The sequence below is a fragment of the Plecotus auritus genome (assembly GCF_963455305.1).
Source record: "Plecotus auritus genome assembly, chromosome: 12".
NCBI classification, from domain to species: Eukaryota; Metazoa; Chordata; class Mammalia; order Chiroptera; family Vespertilionidae; genus Plecotus; species Plecotus auritus.
In genome coordinates this window covers 30,103,046-30,123,970 of record NC_137778.1, presented here as the reverse complement: position 1 = coordinate 30,123,970, position 20,925 = coordinate 30,103,046, and the positions used below count along the sequence as shown (strand labels likewise).

Genomic DNA, 20,925 nt, shown 5'->3' with positions numbered 1-20,925 from the left:
TTGGGAGTACAACACTTTCACTGCTTTAAATAAGCGCAGCCTCTGGGATCCAGAGTACTTGTGACATCAGCTCCTTCTGCTTTCCTCTTCTAAAAGGGGAATGAATTAATAGTAAAGAAATGGGCTTTTTTTTACTTCTTATCCATTAAACTTGCCTTACCCCTTTTTACTTTTTTTCCAATTTTTAAATTTTATTGATTGATTGATTTTTAGAGAAAAAAACATCTATTTGTTGTTCCATTTATTTATGGATTTATTGGTTGATTCTTGTATGTGCCCTGATGGGGGATTGAACACCCAATCTTGGAGTATTGAGATGATGCTATAACCAACTGAGCTACACGGCCGAGGCTCTATGCCTTGCCCCTATTTATTTAAATACATTTTTATTGATTTCAGAAAGGAAGGGAGAGGGAGAGAGAGAGAGAAACATCAATGATGAGAGAGAATCATTGATCAGGTACCGCCTGCACGCCCCACACTGGGGATCGAGCCCACAACCCAGGCATATGCCCTGACTGGGAATTGAACTGTGACCTCCTGGATCATAGGTCGATGCTCAACCACTGAGCCACCCTGGCCGGGCAGCGTTGCCCCTTTTTAAATATCAGTGATCTTTATCTTTGTAGGATCTTTGGCACAGCTTCTCATCTACTGTCCATAGATGTTACATACACCTCAGGTCCTGAATGGTACTTGCTTTTTGTTTTATCAAGTTGTCTTATAAATTCATTTGGAATACAACTTTCTAATTGGTGGAGACTAATGTTGAGTTATTGGCAAGATAGACATCTTTGTGAATTCCCTTGACCATTTGGCTATGAAATGTCCTTTTCTGTTTTAACTTTCTGTACTTCGGAGGCATTAGAACTGCTCTTCATTCATCTCTTGATGGCTTTGTAGAGGCAGTGGTAGCAGTCTGAATAACAAAAGTTACTGTTTTTGAGCTTTAAATTGTTCTTGGGTAATTGGCTTTTTATCATTGGCAGAAAAGATGATAGAAGTTAAGGGATTTATTTTCAGTTGTGGATAGAAAAATCAGGCATGGAGTCTCATTCCTGGATTGCTAACTTCCGCTGTTTTCAACAAGGTTCTGGTTGGAAAACTGGAGAAGGTTGAAGAAGTTTATGTTTATTTCTATTGAGTGGGAAAATAGCAGATTTGAGAGGGTAGAATCCGAAATCTGTGGTTTGTGTTGGAATAAAAAATTATGTGATGCTGCTGTCATGTTAGTGTAAAAGTATTGGGTGTAGCTTCATGCATTCTCATTATTGTTAATTTCATTACAAACTCACCTTCATGCATGATCTCTTTTTGTGTTTTTATGGTAGCAAACTCAAATTCCTTTTTCAACTTAAAAAGAAATTTAAACCTACCCTTAAAATATCCACAGGTACACTGGGAATTGTGTTTTGGGGGCAAATGCTCTCATTCACAAGCAAAATTTCACTGGTTGTTTTTTCTTTTTTGTTTCAGGACTTGATTTCATTGGGGTTGAGGGGTCAAATTATCCCCGAAAATTTGAGACTGCTCCTGGTATGATACATCCAGGCGCCTAACTGCCCCGGATATTTTTATAGATTTTTATGAACTGAAATATCTGTGGATATGTCATTTTTCTGTCTTCCGCTTTTTCTCTTTCTGCCTTTTTCTGCCATATTTTATGCTCGTTTTTGCTTCTTGAAAATTTGGTTCATTTAATGACTATTTAACATTTACGTCGACTGTGCTTTCTTTTGATGGAATGGCAACCCTAATCTGTTGTTCAGAGCATTTTCATTCTTTCTGTTCCTTAAATGCTTCTTCAATATAGTCCTCTTCCTCAGTCATTTTCATACATTCTTTATAAGAAAATATCAATGAGGAATCTACATTCTTTTCTTTCCCAGATGTAGTTGCCAGAGTGCAAAAAATAAAATCCTTGCATTGAGAGATTATCTCTCAATAGTAGATGACTTCTCAGGTCACTTCCAACTCTAGGATTGTGTATATGCGTTAAACCAGATCTTGGGGGCACGAGGGGAGGCTCATTTAGCCATGGTGGGATGGATGTCAATGGGCAGGAAGAGTGGTATCACCAGAGAGGGAGAGGAAAATGTGGTTTATAATTTGTCCTTAAACTGAAATTGGACTATAGTTTGATTCGGAAAACATTGTCATTAGTAAGTGGTTTGGAACTCCCCTGGTGCAGTTTTAACTATTGTCCTAAGACAGGCATTGAACATATTTTTCTCTAGGAAATAGGATTTTTCATTATTAAATGTATTAAAGAATTTCAGATGTGTTTATAGCTGCTATAATATTTCTTCAGTGACAATGGACTATCTGAATGCCAGACTTTAATTTTTCTAAGAAGCTTTCTCAATTTGGAGATAAATCTTTAAATTATTCAATATATACTATTGTTCTAGAAAAGAAAATAAAGAGTGTTCTTGTCCCTTCTACAGATAGGTTTTTATTTCTTACTGTAGCTCTTTGGTCAAAGGGAAGAATACTGGTTCTCATTGAAACTATCACCCATGTTCCTTAAGAAAGGGCAGTTCCCCTTTGTGAGCATATTGATTGCTATGGATCTCTCCTGTATAAACTGAATCCCAGCTTTGTCATTACCACCATGAGGAGTGTGCACACCTCCATTGTTTGCGCCATGAACTGGGCAGGTCAGATTTTCTGTATGATTAGGATTAGAAGAATAACTATCACACATAACTTGATTTTTTATATATATATGTGTGTGTGTGTGTGTGTGTGTGTGTGTGTGTGTGTGTGTGTATATATATATTATTTTTTTTTTTTTTAATTAATTTCAGAGAGGGAGAGAAACATCAATGATGAGGGAGAACCATCGATCAGCTGCCTCCTGCATGTCCCCCTACTGGGGATTGAGCTCTCAATCTGAACATGTGCCCCAACCAGGAATTAAAGCTGGGACCCTTCAGTCCATAGGCCTATACTCAGTCCACTGAGCCAAACCAGCTAGGGCTCACATACTTGATTTTTAAGTCTCGTCCAGTATCTTCTGAAAAGAGCAGATCCATTGAGATTCCCTTTAGTTAAGTCAATAAGATGTATAAACATCTGCTAAGTATACTTTATTTTTTTATTAATATATTTTTTATTGATTCCAGAGAAGAAGGGAGAGAGAGAGAAACATCAATAATGAGAGAGAGCCCTAACTGGTTTGGCTTAGTGGATAGAGCGTCGGCCTGCGGACTGAGGGGTCCCGGGTTCGATTCCGGTCAAGGGCATGTACCTTGGTTGCGGGCACATCCCCAGTGGGAGGTGTGCAGGAGGCAGCTGATCGATGTTTCTCTCCCATCGATGTTTCTAACTCTCTATCCCTCTCCCTTCCTCTCTGTAAAAAATCAATAAAATATATTTTAAAAAAAAATAGAATCATTGATCGGCTGCCTCCTGCATGCTCCACACTGGGGATCAAGCCTGCAACCCAGGCATGTGCCCTGACAGGGAATCGAAGCGTGACCTCCTGGTTGGTTCATAGGTTGATGCTCAACCACTGAACCACGCTGGCTGGGCTAAGTATGCATTTTTAAATTCAATTCTAATAGCAGATAATTGTCAGTGGTCTCAGTATTGATCTTCACTGCCCATCTTTCTTCAGATTGGCTGCAGTATTATCTTATACCAGATAAGTAGGTGGAGTTATGTTCTGGTTTAAGTTGGCTGCTACCGTTTCACTGAATTGACCACTAAGTCAGAGGGTTGCGTTTCTTATGAGATTGCCTGGAGCGTTGCATTTGTTGGTGTCTTGCACTCTCGCATTTTCTTGCTCTTGTCCTTTGCTGTATAGCCATGTAACAAAAACTGAAAGTAGCTGTGAAATCATAATCTTATTAAAACCCTGGTGTTCTGAGGTATGCTTTTCTAAATAGTCCTTTCCTCCCCTTGAAGCCCAAGAATCCTTTCTGATTACTAAATTCTGGTTACACTTTTGGCTGCCAAAAATGTTAGTACATTAGTGTTTTCTGCACGTGCAGTGGGTTGACACTTAAAAATCACTGTTTTTCCTTTATTCCCAGGTGCATGGAGGACCGCAACAGAAGAATGGGGAACTGAAGATTGGAATGAAGATGTAGGTATTTCTAGGTCATTTTTCTTTAGTGCCTTCTATCCCTAAGTGGTGTTTAGGGATAGAAAATGGGTATGTTTCTACCCCTCAAAATTAATCCTTAAGATTCTGACCCAAAACTTTTACATCCAAAATAGTGTTCTGAGCCAGAACATTTCACATATGTTATATGAAGGAGACTGGGCATGAACAGGACTCTGTGGAACCAGACTATGGAAAGGGCAAGTGCACTTGTGTAAGTCCAAATATCTGATTGTTGGATTTATCTCAGGAAGAGATGGTGGTTGGGTAGAGCATTGGAAATTGAGTTAGGCAGGTAGTGCATTAACACCTGCTGGTGGCACGTGACTATACTTGGAACAATTTGCTATTTAGTTCACATTTGAGCATTGGTGTATGGTACTAAATTGGCTTGGAGGTGGGTACAAAGGGAGAGTTAAAGTGCCAAGTCCTTAAGTCTATTATCTGTTTGGCTCTGGAACCCTTTTAAGTTACTTGAAGCCCAACTTTATAAATGTAATTGAAAATTATATGTAGAATTGGTTATCTTCCAGCTTTACAACTTGGAAATCTCATAGATGGGTGGCATAAGGTGGCACATAAACAAGCTATGAATTCGCTGGAATAGTACCTCAGTAAAGGAATTTTGCTAATTCCTGTCACCTCAAGCTTTTGCTGTGAATTACAGTTATCAGTGATCATGAATGAATTTCCATTTTAACATTTTTAAATCTACTTATATTCATGTTCAGGCAAGACAACTTTTGTATTAAGAGGAAATAATATGTCAAACTGTTTTGGTGGCTAGGCTGGTGGTTTTAAAATTTCAGGTGTGTCAGCATCAGGGTGATTATTTTCTATTGTAGCTGAGCTAGACTGCATTGTGAATGAATATTTTCTAAAATTTGGCTTGTCTGCTTAAGCAGCTTTCGGAGAATGATATATCTGGGGAAGTGGACTCCCTGTTTTTAGAGGAGAGATTTTAATCAAAAGGTCAAAACAAAACAAATCAGCTTTTGAATAGTATGAAGAATTATTCCCAATAATTGCTTACCTGATTTTAGTGTCATAGTGGAGAGGCTAGGTGTAAGCAAGTCATTATTAAGGCAATAATTGCATATGGTTAAAATTATCCCCGAAAAGACCTTAACTCACCAGCACTTGGGCCCTTACTACTCAAAAGCCAAGAATTAACTTTTTAAAAAATTTCTGTCTTCATCTAGGCTGTCATTTTCCTTTCTTTGAGAGGAGCAGTAGAAGATAAATTAATGGTTTAGGTAGAGGGAGTGGGGAACTGTAATGGGAAAATATAAAGGTGTTTTCTCTTTTTCTGTCTAGCAAGTATATTCACCTTTCTCTAAGTTTAGTGTGCATATTATGTGACTCTACTGTATATTTTTGGGTTTCTTGATTCTCCTCTCTTGATAAAATCATTGAGCATGGATAGAAGGGGCTTCAAAGTCGATCCATTCAGGATTCTTCAGAGTAGTTTCCCCTTCAAAGGGTTTTCCATTTTTCTTGATGAAATTAATTCCCCTTACTTATGCCAGGATTCTGACTATAACCTACCTAACACCAGGAGTGACTAATTTCTCTGTTTTCCAGCTTTCTGAGACCAAGATCTTCACTGCCTCTAACGTGTCTTCAGTGCCTCTGCCTGCAGAGAATGTGACAATCACTGCTGGTCAAAGGCAAGTGTAGTAAAATTTAGTATCTTTTCCCAAAGGGATCTGCTGAGATAGCTATAAGGAACACTGGACCTTTACAGGGTGTTGGTAATGATGATAACCAAATCACATTAGATTCTCTTTAGTTGATTGATAGATTTGTAAGTTGATAGTTTACTGAATGGAAGTCTGTATATTACAATTTTAAAATTGATTCTTCCCCCAAAATGGCCATTTAATCACATAGGTAAGCATCACAGGCATTGTGTAAAATGTAGCATGATAGCCCGACCTGTGTGACTCAGTGGTTGAGTATTGACCCAGGAACCAAGAGGTTACGGTTTGATTCTAGGTGAGGGCATATGCCCGGTTTCGGGCTCAATATAGGAGGCAGCCGATCCAAGATGTTTCTCTCTCATCGATGTTTTTTTTCTCTGTATCCCTCTCCCTTTCTCTCTCTAAAAATCAGTACCAAAGGGTCCCGGGTTTGATTCCGGTCAAGGGCATTTTTATCCCCAGAAAGCCTCTTGGGTTGTTTCTAGACCTGAGTATGATAGCTGCTGACTCAGAAGATCCTGAAGAGAAGTGTGATAGGAATGGGATGTTAGGGATGTCATTACTAGCAGTAATGCGTTTTGGTGTTTTTTTTACACCAATTATCTGTGATTTTTCTGTACTCATTCTTCATTTCTCAGACACCAACTAGGTGTTCAACAATTCTGACATTGTCTAGAATTAGCACAGACACTAGTTAAGGGCTTAGTCCCACAAGACTGCCCTTGCTTTGGAGGTCAGCTGCAAATGGGTGCCCAGACTATCTACATTTCTTCCATGCTGACCACAAATTTGGGGGTATTACCTCCTCAGGTTCAACAATTTGTTAGAATGACTCATAGTACTTAGGAAAGAGATTTTCTTGCCATTACTGGTTTATTGTAATCAGTATTCAGAAACAGCCAAGTGGAAGAGATACATAGGGCCAGATGTGGGGAGTGGGGTACAGAGCTTCCATGCCCTCTCTGTGCTGCCCTCCCACCACATTGATCCGTTCACCTACCCAGAGCTCACTGTATCTCATTGTTCAAGAGTTTTTGTTGGTTTCATTACATAGGCATGTATGATTAAGTCATTGGTGATTGAGTATAATGTACAGCTCTCTTCCCTCCCTAGAAATGGGTGGAGTATAGTAGGACTGAAAGTTCTAACCCTCTAATCACATTATTTGTGTTTGGTTACCAGATCCTGTTTTGAAGCTCTTTAAGAGCTCTGCCAAGAACTGCGTCCAAAGCACAAACATATATTTTTATTATGCCATAGATAACTTTTGAAATTTTATAAAAGTTGGGAAAATTCCCCTAATTTTTATTGTTCCAAAGCCACTTGAAGATGTGGGCATTCTAGTATCTAGTTTTACATATTAAATATTGGTAATGGCAGGTATTCAGTATTTTAAAGTCATTAAAAATTAGTAAATTTTGTCTTGGCTGGTGTGGCTTGGTTGAGCATCGTCCCATGTACCAAAAGGTTGCCGGTTCAATTCCTGGTTAGGTCACATACTCAGGATGGGGGGCCCATCCCCAGTTGGGTGTGTGCATGAGTCAGCCAATTGATGTTTCTCGCTCTTCCCCTCTCTCACTCTAAAAATTAACTTAAAAAAAAAATTAGTAAACTTTGGCTCAATTATCGAGCTGCTGTATTAAAACATATTACATTAAATTAATTTCACTAAAATATATATATTTAAATAATATTATTATGCTTGGCAATATTAGAACATAGCTGGATACTATAGTGGCTCTTGTATCAGTTACTTTTGGTAAATTAAACATTTCAGTCAGGATTTTGTGTTTTGGGGGGTGACTTCATGTGATTCTGGTGTTGGGGATGTTAGAATGTTCAGTCTTATTCATTAAGATTCTCTCTCTTCTCTACTAGAATTGACCTTGCTGTTCTGTTGGGGAAGACACCATCTTCAATGGAGAATGATTCGTCCAATCTGGATCCATCTCAGGCTCCTTCTCTTGCCCAGCCTCTGGTGTTCAGTAACTCGAAGCAGAATACCATATCACAGCCTGCTTCAGGGAACACATTTTCTCATCACAGTGTGGTAAGTAGGAAACATGGTGTATTTTAATCCAACTTTCCTGCCAAACCTTACCCTTGCATACAGTAGTTCCTTCAGTGACAGAAGTTTGAGGCAGGGTAAAGCATCATCCTCTTCTGTCCTCTTAAGCAGCCTTGGTGTAGAGATGTTGAGTTGGGTAGCTAGGGGTATCTCTAAGGAGAGGAGTTAGCTTCAGACATACTGAACCCTATAAAAATGAGTTAACATAATTTAATACTCACTGTGCTGAACATTGTTGGCTATTCTTGGAGAAAATCAATGGCATCAACAAATTTTAATCCTTTTGCAGTAGGGAGTTGTAGCAGTCCCCTATTTCTTGATAGAGCAGAATTGCCATATATATTTAAACCAGACATTTTTGGACTAGGTTTCCAAAAACTTCGTGTTTTCCTGAATCTGCCAACTTTTCGCTGTTTCTTCCTTTCTCTGTAAGTGGGAATAAGAGTGCTTGCTCTGCAGATGATGTATTATGGAATTATACACGTGAAACCTATGCAATTTTATTAACCACTGTCACCCCAATATACTTAATTAAAATTTTTTAAAACTTTATTCTTATTGTTGACACTATTATAGATGTTCTAATCTCCCCCCCCCCCACTTTGCCCACCCTCATCCAGTCCCTCTCCCCCTTCCCCAAAAAAATGTTTTTAAGTGCTTGCTCTGCCTATCTTTTAGGGCTTTAGGGAGATAATGGGTAAGGTACAAATATGGTGGCAGTAGTGGTGTTATCTATTAATAACCTAGAACACTTGTGGCACATGACTTGTTGATTCGGAACATTTTAAAATTTCAAGGTCATTAACTATGGCAAAGGAATCATTTAAGTTAAACAGATGATGCAAGAACCAATTATAGTCAGTAAATGTTAAGAAGTACTGCTTTTTCTTTTTTTTTTTTTTCCTGTCTTTATTTTTTGGTGGAGGGATGCTATAGGTTTAAACAGGTAAAAGACTGTGTGTATTGTATGTAGTTTTATTTTTCCAGAAGTAGGATTATAATAATTATTTTATCTAGAAAATTGCGGAGCTAGCCTCTAATCCAGAATTCTGTCAGTTTTTAACACTTGTCTTAAAGTGATTTTTTTGTGCTAATAATTTGGTGGTTGATACTCTGCCATAAATTCAAGATGACAGGTGAGAAAATGTAGGAGAGAGGTAAGATGGAAAGGAATATGAGATTAAAAAGATAAAGAAGAGAGCAACAAAATGGGTCAAAGTTGTAAGAAGGTGAAAGAGAGATCAGGAAATAACTACCAACCTCTAGAAGATAGGACTGGAAAATGTTAAGCACTCTGTATCTCTTAAATTGCCTTTTTAAAGTTGCAACATATTTTCACTAACCCTAACATTTTATTTAATGTGGTATGTTAAACTAAACATAAATATTATTCTGTTTTTTCTCATCACCTGTATTAATCACTGTGCTATTTAATAATTCTTTTCCATTGAGAATAAAGAGGTTTGATTTCCCTTAAAATTTTAACAGATGTGAATAATACAGAAGCCCCTATTAATTACCATGTACAATATGTGAAGATTCAGTAATTTTCTATGTCTTTAATATGCTTTGCACTTGTAGAATATTTGGTAATCATTGCTGTATGAGATCATCTCTGCCACAATCACATACTTTGAACTAGACTTCTGATTTTTTTTGTTTGTTTGTTTGTATAATCTTGGGATAATAGACTGAAGTGGGGAAAATGTCTTACCTCGAGTTGGACAGACTGGTTCTGTATAAGAAATCGTTGCTCAATCATGATAATGATTATAGGGTTAAATAAGAATTTAAGGAAAATGAGATTAAATCTCCTTGGAGGTTTCCTGGAATAGTTAAGGTCACATGGTTCATATTCTGGACGAGGCTGATGGTTTTACTTGGTGTAGCAGGCAATGGGGAGAATCTCCCAAAAGCATACGAGTAAATTTTGCTTTCTTGTCATGATTACCTCATACTTGGATACACATAGAGAAAACAGTCAAATCATATTGACTCATTTGATTGTCTAGTGCTGAAGGTAGGATGGCCCCTAAAATTACCTTTGCTTCTTTGCTAGCTATTAGCAGCATATTGATAAGACTCTTCTTAGTTGTTATTGTTCCTTTTTTAAAAATCCTCACCTGAGGACTACTTAGGGGAAGGGAGAAGAGGGGGGAGAGAAACAAACATTGATGTGAGAGAGAAACATCAACTATTGGTTGCCTTCCGTACATTCCCGACTGGGGATCGAACCTGCAACCCAGGTATGTGCCCTGATCTGGAATCAAATTGGCAAGCCTTGTGCACGGGATATTGCTCAACCAACCTAGCAACTCTGACCGGGCTGTTTTTGTTCCTTTTGAGCTATGGAGTGGAAAGGGCAAGGAAACTTTTAAATTTTAAAAGGGGAAAAATATCCTCTAATCATTAGAGCTTTATCCCTGAGCTGGAGGGAGGAGGAGGAGGAAGTGCTGATAAAAGTATGAATTTTAATAGCTCTCATTTCTAGAGTATTTACTGTGTTCTATGCACACATTAAATGCTATACATACATTATTTGTTTAATCCTACAACTTTATGAGGAACTACTTTTATTTCTATTTTCAGATGAGGGAAAATGAGGTGCAGAAAAATTACTTTTCCATGGTTACATAACTGGGATTTGAATCTAGATAGTCTGACTCCAGAGCTTGTGTTCTAATGGCCTATGCTGTGTACTCAGTCTGGTGACAGTCTTTACTGGTCTCATTTATACTGGCTCTCACCCTGAATAAGTGTTTTTTTGAGTAGCTGAACAAGGTTGTTGGCTATAGATTTCTCTAATCTCTTTGTTGATTTACAGGTGAGCATGTTAGGGAAAGGATTTGGCGATGTCAGTGAAGCTAAAAGTGGCAGCACCACAGGCTCCCAGTTCTTGGAGCAATTCAAGACTGCTCAGGCCCTGGCTCAGTTGGCAGCTCAGCATTCTCAATCTGGAACCACCACCACCTCCTCTTGGGACATGGGCTCCACCACACAGTCCCCATCGCTGGTGCAGTATGGTGAGAAAAATGGAAAGTGAATTAATTGTTTAAGCATTGGAGCTTACTGTCAAGTGGCTGGCAGGAGTAGGGGGTGGAGAATATGTCCTTGAAGTAAGGAAAAGGGCTGCCAACTAGCTAGTTTCCCACACTGATTTCCCCTAGTGAGCTGGGCTGACTTCAGAAAGCTGGGGAATAATAAAAAGTCTATAATAAAAGGCTATAAATTCTTTCATTAAATTTAGCTTTATACATATTTGTAGTCTTCTGTTGACCTGGGGGTTTTTTAGAATTCCCTCGATTTATCTTTAGTGTTTGAAAACAGCATATTCCCTTTGGAATGTTTCATGGACTTGGCCATTTTATGACTTTATACTCTAAACATGGACAGTTCCTAGATTCCTGTCTTACACAGGCAGGGTAATAGTGTTGATTCAATTAGGTTCCTAGGCTCTACATAAGAACAAATGTGATCTAATGATTGTTACCTACAGAAATGAGATAATGCCTTAAAAGAGGACCTGTCTATATGAGTTTCTGATCCTGAAGGCCTCATTCATGGCTCTAGAGCAGGATAATAGCATTTTCTTGAGGTTCACCAGTATCTCTGGCCTTATACATATTGGGTTTACTCATGCAGATTTGAAGAACCCAAATGATTCAACAGTGCACAGCCCCTTTACAAAGCGCCAGGCTTTTACCCCATCTTCAACCATGATGGAGGTGTTCCTTCAGGAGAAGCCACCCGCAGTGGCTACCTCCACAGCTGCACCTCCACCCCCCTCTTCTCCTCTGCCAAGCAAACCCACCTCGGCTCCACAAATGTCTCCTGGGTCTTCAGACAACCAATCCTCCAGCCCTCAGCCGGCTCAGCAAAAACTGAAACAGCAGAAGAAAAAAGCCTCCTTGACTTCTAAGGTACTTGAACTTTTAAATATATATTGCCCTGGGGCAAGACGATGTATGATTTGGGAATTGAGATTGTAAGAGTATAGTTTGGGAAATTGAAGCACGAGTTTTTTTTATTAGTCTTATAGTAAGGTTACAATAAGGCATTATTTTCTCTTCTGTACAGATTCCTGCTCTGGCTGTGGAGATGCCTGGCTCAGCAGATATCTCAGGGCTAAACCTACAGTTTGGGGCATTGCAGTTTGGGTCAGAGCCTGTGCTTTCTGATTATGAGTCCACTCCAACCACGAGCGCCTCTTCAAGCCAGGCTCCAAATAGCCTCTATACCAGCACGGCCAGGTAGAGGAAACCTCAGTCATAAGGCTTCGTTTATTAGGTTTTTACCACTTTTTCTAAGTCTTGCTGATTCTTCGAACTCTGGGGATGACAAGTCTCTGACCGAGTGAGAAAATAATAGCCACTTTTAAAAAGTAGCACTTTAAAATATTACTAGGATCATCTGTAAAACGGAAATATACCCTTTGAGTACTTCTAGAATGGTAAAACAGTTCTTACAGATGTGTACCGTACCTCTAATGGAAAGTACTTTGGCATCTGCCACAGCTAAAAATGCTTTTGACACTTTTAGCTCTTTGGTTTGGGACTTAGGCCTCTGAAGAGTATAACTTGGAACTCCTAAGAAGGAGGAAGCATTGATGTATTAGACAGATAAAAAGGAACCTTTCCAGTAGAAACTTTCCTACTTCCTCTGATACTTCAGGGAGGGCCTTCTTAAGCAATAGAAAATCCTGGAGGAATTTTAGGGGACTGGGCTGCTTTTCTCAATCCTTAGAATTAAAAATAAATAAATAAATAAAAATAGATGTTTGGCCCTAGCTAGATATATTGAATCATATGCCATTAATGCGTGAGAATATTTCAAAAGTTCCTCTCAGAAAGTTCTATCAGTAACCTTGTATTTAATGGGGTTTTTGAAAGAGCCAACGGCTCAGAATTACTTAAAATGCATACGAGCAAAAGATGACGCTCTCATGCTTAGGGTTCATGCTATGATGAAGGGACCAAGAGTAATGTATCCTTTCTAGTGACCTTTAGCCTCTTTTTCTTATTACAGCAGAATATAGGGGGGACAAGAAATGTTTTAAACTCCTAAATGTTTAAATGTTTTAAATTCTTAATTCAAATAGCTCTATAGGTTATGGAAATGCATTCAGTTGTCAGGAGAAAATGGTGGTGGTTTCTTTTATTTGTTGCTGGAAATTTTCTTTTTGATTGAAATCAACTTTAGTAGTCAATCTCCACTGTTTACTTAGTATCAATTGATCTGCTTTATTTAATTTCTCTGATAGATTCCTTCTTTATTACCCACAGTGAATCTTCATCTACAATTTCATCTAATCAGAGTCAGGAGTCCGGTTATCAGAGTGGCCCAATTCAGTCGACAACCTATACCTCCCAAAACAATGCTCAGGGCCCTCTGTATGAACAGAGATCCACGCAGACTCGGCGGTACCCCAGCTCCATCTCTTCATCACCCCAAAAGGACCTGACTCAGGCAAAGGTAGTGTCCCTGGGCATTGATTAGGAGAATAGTGGGCAGGGGCCTTTTAATATTAGCGTTTTGTTTCTTGACAAATAGTGCTAAGACACCTCAGAAGTGCTGATTGAGAAGCTGATAAAAGTACAGTTCTGTGGTTGGTGAAATAAAAAGTTATTTTTAGTAAGCCTGGAGACTCAGAACCAGAAAACTATTCTGCCTGCACTCAAGAGTCATTCTTTCTTGTAGAATCAGTCTCAGTGCCTGTGTTCTGAATGGATTGCTGGAAGAGCTGATTGCTAGCATGCTGGGTGCATAGCAGTAGATCTCACCTTGCCATGTCTTGGCTTGGTGTGGGGGATAGCTTATGCCAGCAGTGATATGGAGGGACTGTCAGGTGCAGCCAGAAAAATAAGTGACTTGGCTGAACTACCTTACTCCCGCATTTCCCCCCCCAGGGATCACTGGATTTGGGCTTTCTCCTGCAGCTATTTGGGTTTGGGATATATTCAGCAATCTGGGGGTTGCTTTCTGTTGCTTTGGGTCACACAGGGTTTATGTCTCTTTGTTTTGTTTTGTTTTTTCATTTGTTTGCTTGTTTATGTTTTTGTTTTAATATATTTACTGATTTTAGAGAGGAAGGGGGCGTGGAGAGACAGAAACATCAATGATGAGAGAGAATAATTGATTGGCTGCCTCCTGCATGCCCCCTGCTGGAACAGAGCCCGAAACCCGGGCATGTGCCCTTGATTGGAATTGAACCTGGGACCCTTCAGTTCCCAGGCCGATGCTCTATCCACTGAGCCAAACTGCCTAGGGCAGTGGTCGGCAAACTGTGGCTCTCGAGCCAAATGCGGCTCTTTGGCCCCTTCAGTGTGGCTCTTCCACAAAAAACCACGGCCTGGGCGAGTCTATTTTGAAGAAGTGGCTTTAGAAGAAGTTTAAGTATAAAAAATTTGGCTCTCAAAAGAAATTTCAGTCGTTGTACTGTTGATGTTTGGCTCTGTTGACTAATGAGTTTGCCGATCACTGGCCTAGGGCATCTTTGTTTTGTTGTTAATTTTTGTTTTATTTTGTTTGGATAGTCTAGATTATGTTAATTTACAGAATTTTGCTGGAAATGAAGCTGTGTCAGTCAGTGCTAATTTGTTCTGTTCACTTGAATTTATCTGTTTATCTCCCGTTTTTCATATCAGAATGGCTTCAGTTCTGTGCAGGCCACGCAGTTACAGACCACGCAATCTGTTGAAGGTGAGTGTTCTCCAGGTTTTTTCCCTCCCAGTTATAGTGTTGTTCTTTTTCTTTTTTTGTTAATCTTCACCAAAGGATATTTTTCCATTGGTTTTTGGCGAGAGTGGAAGGGAGAGGGAGAGACAGAGAAAATGGGTTGCCTCCCATATGCGCCTGACCAGAATCCAACCTAGGACCCTTCAGCCTGAGAGCCTACATTCTGTCCCCTGAGCCAAACCAGCTAGGGTGTGTAGTGTTTTCCCTGTCCTATCATTATTTTTGCATTTCCTAGATTGTAGTGAAAATAGCCCCAGCTCAATGATCAGAACATCTGGTTATAGTCTTAGTTTGGTTCTGTCTTGTTGTTTAATCTAAAACCATCCTAACTTTTAGGTTTTCTGTCTTAAAATGGTGATAATACCCTTGGTTCCCTTAACTGGGTAAAGGAGATCAGTGCTGTGAAATGCTTGGAATTGAAAAACAGAAAAGGATTCTACCTAAACACAAATGATCCATTATTAAATAACTCAGACTCTTGTCTTTGGGACAGCCTAGGACTATAGTCATCATTTCTTTTTAAAAGTTTTTTTTTTTTTTTTTAAATATGTGTTTGTTTATTTTAGAGAAAGGAAGGGAGAAGGAGAGAAATATACATCAGCTGTCTCCTGCATGCTCCCTACTACGGATCGGGCCCACACCCTGGGCGTGTGCCCTGATGGGAATCTAACCAACGACCTTTTTGGTGCATGAGATATGCTCAACCAACTGAACCACACCTATAGACATTCTCCTTCCTCTGATGAGATGACTTCCTTTCTTCATTTCCAGGTGCTACAGGCTCTGCAGTGAAATCTGACTCACCTTCTACTTCTAGTATCCCCCCTCTCAGTGAAACGGTATCTGCAGCTTCCTTATTGACGACAACCAATCAGCACTCATCCACTTTGGGTGGCTTGAGCCACAGTGAGGAGATTCCAAATACTACCACCACACAACACAACAGGTGATTTGGGGTGAGGATTGGAGGTTAGAGTTGGTGAGAGCTCTCTGGTTCTATCTTATTAACTCTCTACCTGGCACAGATCACTTTAGCTAAGTAGATTACCTAAAAGCTATGGGAAGTAAAGACAGGAGGATTATTTTCCCTTTTCAACATCCATTCTACCTTTGCTCACTACCCCTGGCTGGCTATTTTGCTGACTATATTATCTCAGATTTCCTTGGTCCTATATTCTGTCTTACTTTCTTGCTGTATTTTTTTTTTTAATATGTTTTTATTGATGTTTAGGAAGAGGGATAGAGAGATAGAAACATCGACAAGAAAGAACCATCGATCGGTTGCCTCCTACATGCCCCCTACTGGGAATTGAGCCGGTAACCCAGGCATGTGCCCTGACCAGGAAGTGAACCTGTGACCTCTTGGTTCATGGGTCGATGCTCAACCACTGAGCCAAACTGGCCAGACTCTTGCTGTATTCTTAATTGAAGCTTCAGGTCAGGTGACTATAGCACTGAGTCTTATGACACCCTCTTTTTTTTGTTACAGTACGTTATCTACTCAGCAAAATACCCTTTCGTCATCAACATCTTCTGGGCGTACTTCAACATCCACTCTTTTGGTAAGCATGGTGCTATAAAAGAATTGTGGGTTTTTTTATACTTACAACTGTCCAACCATAAGATTCTTAGGGATTCTGAGGTGGCAAAATGATCATTGATCTGAGGTTGTAAGGAGTAAAAGGATCTTTGAAGTCAAGAGAGGCAAACAAAATCCAGAAATATTGCAAAGCTGTGCGCCAATTCTCAAAGCCCTGAAAGTGACTTGCCTGAATCATTGTGTGACTTTTTTTTTTTTAACTGAAGCTGGGTGTTGCTTTTGTATGGTACAATAACTTCTGTAAGAATATCTTTTCTAACTGGTACAGCCATTTTTATTCTTGGTCTGAGATATGCTGAACATGAGTCCTGAAAATAGTTAGTGTGAATCTGAGCATCCTGTGAAAGTAGAGATGAAATAAGAGCTTTTGGTCAAAGAATTAATTTCACAGTTGTGATTTATAGCAACTATTCCATTACTCTGAGATGGTAAGGAAGACAACTAACATTTGGGGCAAAGGTGTCTGGTTTGCTAGAAGCCTAGGGGAGATAATGAGGGCTAAGGCTTTTCTAGGAATCTGTTGTTTCTCAAATACACGATTTCATGTTTAAGTTTATTAGAACTTTTTCCTGTCCCACGAACTGGTCTTATTCTGAACTAATGAAGAGTGTACGAGAAAAGGCTATGATATATTTTTCGCATTTAAACTATCTCTGTCTTCTTATTGGCCAACCAGCGTTGGTTTGGGGGGAGTTTGGTCTGACCCTACTCTCCCTGCTACTGTTCTGAACAGTGTAATGGTGTGTAGTGGGTCTTTTGTTACCATCCTTGTCAGATGACTCTTAGGGAATGTCTACCAGTAAAGTATTGTAATTTCTTCTAATTTGGCAGAGGACACTCTGGTACCATTCCTCAGCCTTTTTAATTGGGAACTTGATTGATGATATAATCAACAGCAGGGATTGTAGATCTTTCCTGACCCGTTAGGCTAATTGCTGTTTCCTCCTCCTCTCTTCCACTGCTCTCTTTTTGAAGCACACAAGCGTGGAGAGTGAGGCGAATCTTCATTCTTCCTCCAGCACTTTCTCCACAACGTCCAGCACAGTCTCTGCACCTCCGCCAGTGGTCAGTGTCGCCTCCAGTCTCAATAGTGGCAGTAGCCTGGGCCTCAGCCTAGGCAGCAACTCCACTGTCACAGCCTCGACTCGAAGCTCAGTTGCTACAACTTCAGGTAGCCCTGCATAGAAAAGGTGGATGGCATTCCTTTGGGATGAAGGAGAGAAATAATTGTGTGACAGCATAAAAATATAATTTCTTTTTTAGGAAAAGCTCCTCCTAATCTCCCTCCTGGGGTCCCGCCATTGTTGCCTAATCCGTATATTATGGCTCCAGGGCTGTTACATGCCTACCCGGTAAGTGAGACTTTGGGGTCTTCTCCAAAAAATGAAGGTGGTGTGGCTACTCTTTATAAATCTGGCTTCAGGTGGAAGACTATAATTAAAATATAGAATAGATGAGTGGTTGTTGTATGAAAACAAGGCTTTAATCTTTGTAGTTTTGAGAGAAAAAAATAACAGTTTTTAGAGAGGAAGGACTAAATGGAGGCCAGGCCCTCTGTTGTATATTTTCTCTGTGAAATACATTTTCTCGGCCTCAGAAGCCAAAGGCCAGAATGTCTACCTGATATCCCTTTTAATTTCTTAGAGAGTTATTTTCTCTAGTTGAATTGATTCCCTATCTCTGAGGGTCTTTGCTGGCTTCCACCTGGTCAGACCAGAGTTCCCAACTCTATTGGGTCTACCTGAAAATAGGTGGCTGACAATAGTCGCTTTTTGCAAACAGGGGGTTGGGGGTAGAAATAGGTGACATCTGTAATACTGTAAAAACTATATATTTAAATTAAAAAAAAAATTCTTTTAAATTGGTTTTGGAGAGAGAGGAAGGGAGGGAGGGAGAAACTCAATGTGAGAGGGAAACATCGTTCGGCTTGGCTGCCTCCTGCATGCCTCCTACAGGGATCAAGCCTGCAATCTGGGCATGTGCCCTGACCAGGAATCAAATCGGCAACCTCTTGGTGTATGGGACGACACCCAAACCAAGTGAGCCACACCAGCCCGGGCTAAGCCATGTTTTAAAAACTATAAGAGACAGGCTGGTGGAACAGAAAGTAAGAGCAGGCTATTTATGTATGACTTGTGTCAGAAGCCAGTCTAGTTGAATCACTAGTATGTAACTCTAGGAAAGCTTCAATACCTTTCATGAATCACTTAATTTCTTTGTATTTACTTCTTTCCTCTTAAAGGAAACGATCTGTCTCCTATTCTTCCCTAAAAATGAGGATGAATGTTCTGTTGATTTACTTTGTTTCCTAGCTCCTTGGTTTGCTATTATCATGACCAGTCCACATTAGTATTGTTACATGCTTGTATCTTTCAGCCACAAGTATATGGTTATGATGACTTGCAGATGCTTCAGACAAGATTTCCATTGGTGAGTATGTGATGTAGGGCTTAGGAAAAGAAAGCAGTCTTAAAATTAGTGTTGGGGGGATTACTTTCACATGTTCAGTTGATAAGTCATAGTTCTTTCCCAACCATTACCTTCATACACACACTTTGATTTAAGATACGTCAGAGTATGGTGTCTTGGGAAGTGGCTCTAATGGAAGATAACTTAAAAGAAAAATCAGAATTGTGGCATCTTTGAAGTAAACAAATTTTAGCATTTTATAACGCAGGGTACCCTGGAACTCTCAAGATGCTTTCTGTATGTTTCAGACACTTCAAATTCTAGAAAGATCTATTTTCTCATTAGTAGTAGACTATTAGGGATAATTATCTACAGGTTTGAGAATATTACTGGTCCTGGTGGGCTTGGTGTGTTTTACACTGGGCATGCCCGTAGACCTTGCTTGACTGTGCTCATGGCCAGGCAGGGGGGACAGTGTATGCAAGAGTAATTTGGAGTTTGTGCCTGTTCTAACCAGCCTATTCAGTGGCTGGATAAGTTGCATTACTTCAACATTTTCCTGCCTTTCAACAGAGAGGAGAATAGTGGCATTGAGTCTCTGCTCTTTTAATTCTCTCTTCTAGGATTACTACAGCATCCCATTTCCCACACCCACCACGCCGCTGACTGGGAGGGATGGTAGCCTGGCCAGCAACCCTTATTCTGGTAGGACTGGGATAGGGCTAAATAAAAGGAGAGTGTGTTGAGATTGGTGGCAGAAACCTGATTAGTAGCAGGAAGGGACCCAGTTCAGTTAAGATCTTTGGCAGAACTATAGAATGGATGTGATGAATCAGTATTGGTAGATTCAGAATCCTGCTAAAGTTGGGCATGTGGCAAGTTTTTCCTTATCTCACTTTTTGTTGTCTCCTGGTGATTCCAGATGATATTTTGATTTGGTTTTCAGACATTCTCCAGCTTTTTCCAGGAAATGCAGTGGTTGAACTGGCCGTTCTCTGCTCATCTCTGCTCCTGTACCCTACTCACAGTGGCAGTCTCATTGCCATTACCTTGATTATCCATGGGCCGCCTTCTATTCTCCTCACTGATCTGCCATTTTGTTGACCTGTCATTGTTTTTTTGAATTCAGCATGGAGTGTTCCCATGGAGGGAGATTTGGGGGAGATGAAATAAGATGAGTAGGCAGGGAAATCATGCAGGAAATTTATTCTGGGAGCCTGTCTCTGCAGCAGCATTGCACAGTCATTGAACATTAGTCCTTGACTAGCACTGTGCTTGCTGTGTGCTGGGCAGTGCTAAATGGAGCCGCAAAGAAATGTAATTCAAACTTAACAGGATTTTCTGGAATCATGTGAAACCAGAAGTAGTAATTCTGCATTGGTGTGGGGGGTGAAAGAGGCAGGTACATTTAGCCTCTCCTGTCACAGGTGACCTCACAAAGTTTGGCCGTGGGGATGCCTCCTCCCCAGCCCCGGCCACTACCTTGGCCCAACCCCAACAGAACCAGACGCAGACTCACCACACAACGCAGCAGACATTCCTGAACCCGGCGCTGCCTCCTGGCTACAGTTACACCAGCCTGCCATACTACACAGGGGTTCCGGGCCTCCCCAGCACCTTCCAGTATGGGCCTGCTGTGTTCCCTGTGAGTACCTGGGCTTGGTCTTTCCTTGTGGTAAAGTATCCTAGCCCTGGACACTATCCTAGGTGCTTTCAAGGACTTTTTAATAAAGGATGAAGCGGAACAGTTTCTCTTTCTGGCCTGGGGGAAGGAGTGGGGCTGGAATTGGGGGTATTGGGATAAGGATTACCTGTTCTTAGAATTAACTAAAGTAGGAATATGATAGCAGATAGCTTTACTCCCAGACTGTCTTTCATTCCTTGCTATCACTGCCCTTTTCCCTTCTTTCAAAGTACCATTTATTGGCTTCACTGATTTTAGAAAGTTGGTAGGGAGCCTATTTTATTTACTAAGTGAACTTGTGGTCAGCCTATATCACAGTGGGTAATCATCTGAATGCTTCAGTCCCTGAACGAAGACGTGTAGGGTGAATGGTACTCTGCTGCCATTTCACTGCAGTTCTGGCCTTTTTACTCTTTAGGTGGCTCCTACCTCTTCCAAGCAGCATGGTGTGAATGTCAGTGTGAATGCATCGGCCACCCCTTTCCAACAGCCAAGTGGATATGGGTCTCATGGATACAACACTGGTAAGCTTACCTTGACCCCAGCTGTCAGTGGTGTCTGTGGGATGTTAGTAAATGAGTTTCAAGGAGGAAGACTCCGTGCTTGATAAAATAA

The 20,925-nt window shown here is 40.3% G+C and overlaps 1 protein-coding gene across 33 annotated transcripts in view; it reads left to right on the top strand.

Annotated features, from left to right (window-relative positions):
* The window catches only part of UBAP2L (ubiquitin associated protein 2 like), a 44,045-nt gene that overhangs the window by 15,162 nt on the left and 7,958 nt on the right, over positions 1-20,925 (top strand). For 18 of the 33 annotated variants that reach the window (XM_080649036.1, XM_080649033.1, XM_080649037.1 and 15 more), the window contains exons 9-24: positions 4,041-4,093; positions 5,696-5,781; positions 7,693-7,864; positions 10,707-10,905; positions 11,525-11,802; positions 11,960-12,132; positions 13,165-13,354; positions 14,527-14,581; positions 15,389-15,563; positions 16,107-16,179; positions 17,193-17,388; positions 17,481-17,569; positions 18,594-18,647; positions 19,250-19,331; positions 20,054-20,271; positions 20,729-20,834. In XM_080649036.1, the coding sequence (XP_080505162.1) occupies positions 4,041-4,093; positions 5,696-5,781; positions 7,693-7,864; positions 10,707-10,905; positions 11,525-11,802; positions 11,960-12,132; positions 13,165-13,354; positions 14,527-14,581; positions 15,389-15,563; positions 16,107-16,179; positions 17,193-17,388; positions 17,481-17,569; positions 18,594-18,647; positions 19,250-19,331; positions 20,054-20,271; positions 20,729-20,834 (2,199 nt within the window). Of the gene's footprint in view, positions 1-1,476; positions 1,537-4,040; positions 4,094-5,695; positions 5,782-7,692; positions 7,865-10,706; positions 10,906-11,524; positions 11,803-11,959; positions 12,133-13,164; positions 13,355-14,526; positions 14,582-15,388; positions 15,564-16,106; positions 16,180-17,192; positions 17,389-17,480; positions 17,570-18,593; positions 18,648-19,249; positions 19,332-20,053; positions 20,272-20,728; positions 20,835-20,925 lie in introns of all 33 variants that reach the window. The other 15 variants (XM_080649030.1, XM_080649052.1, XM_080649045.1 and 12 more) reach the window with 1 other exon arrangement.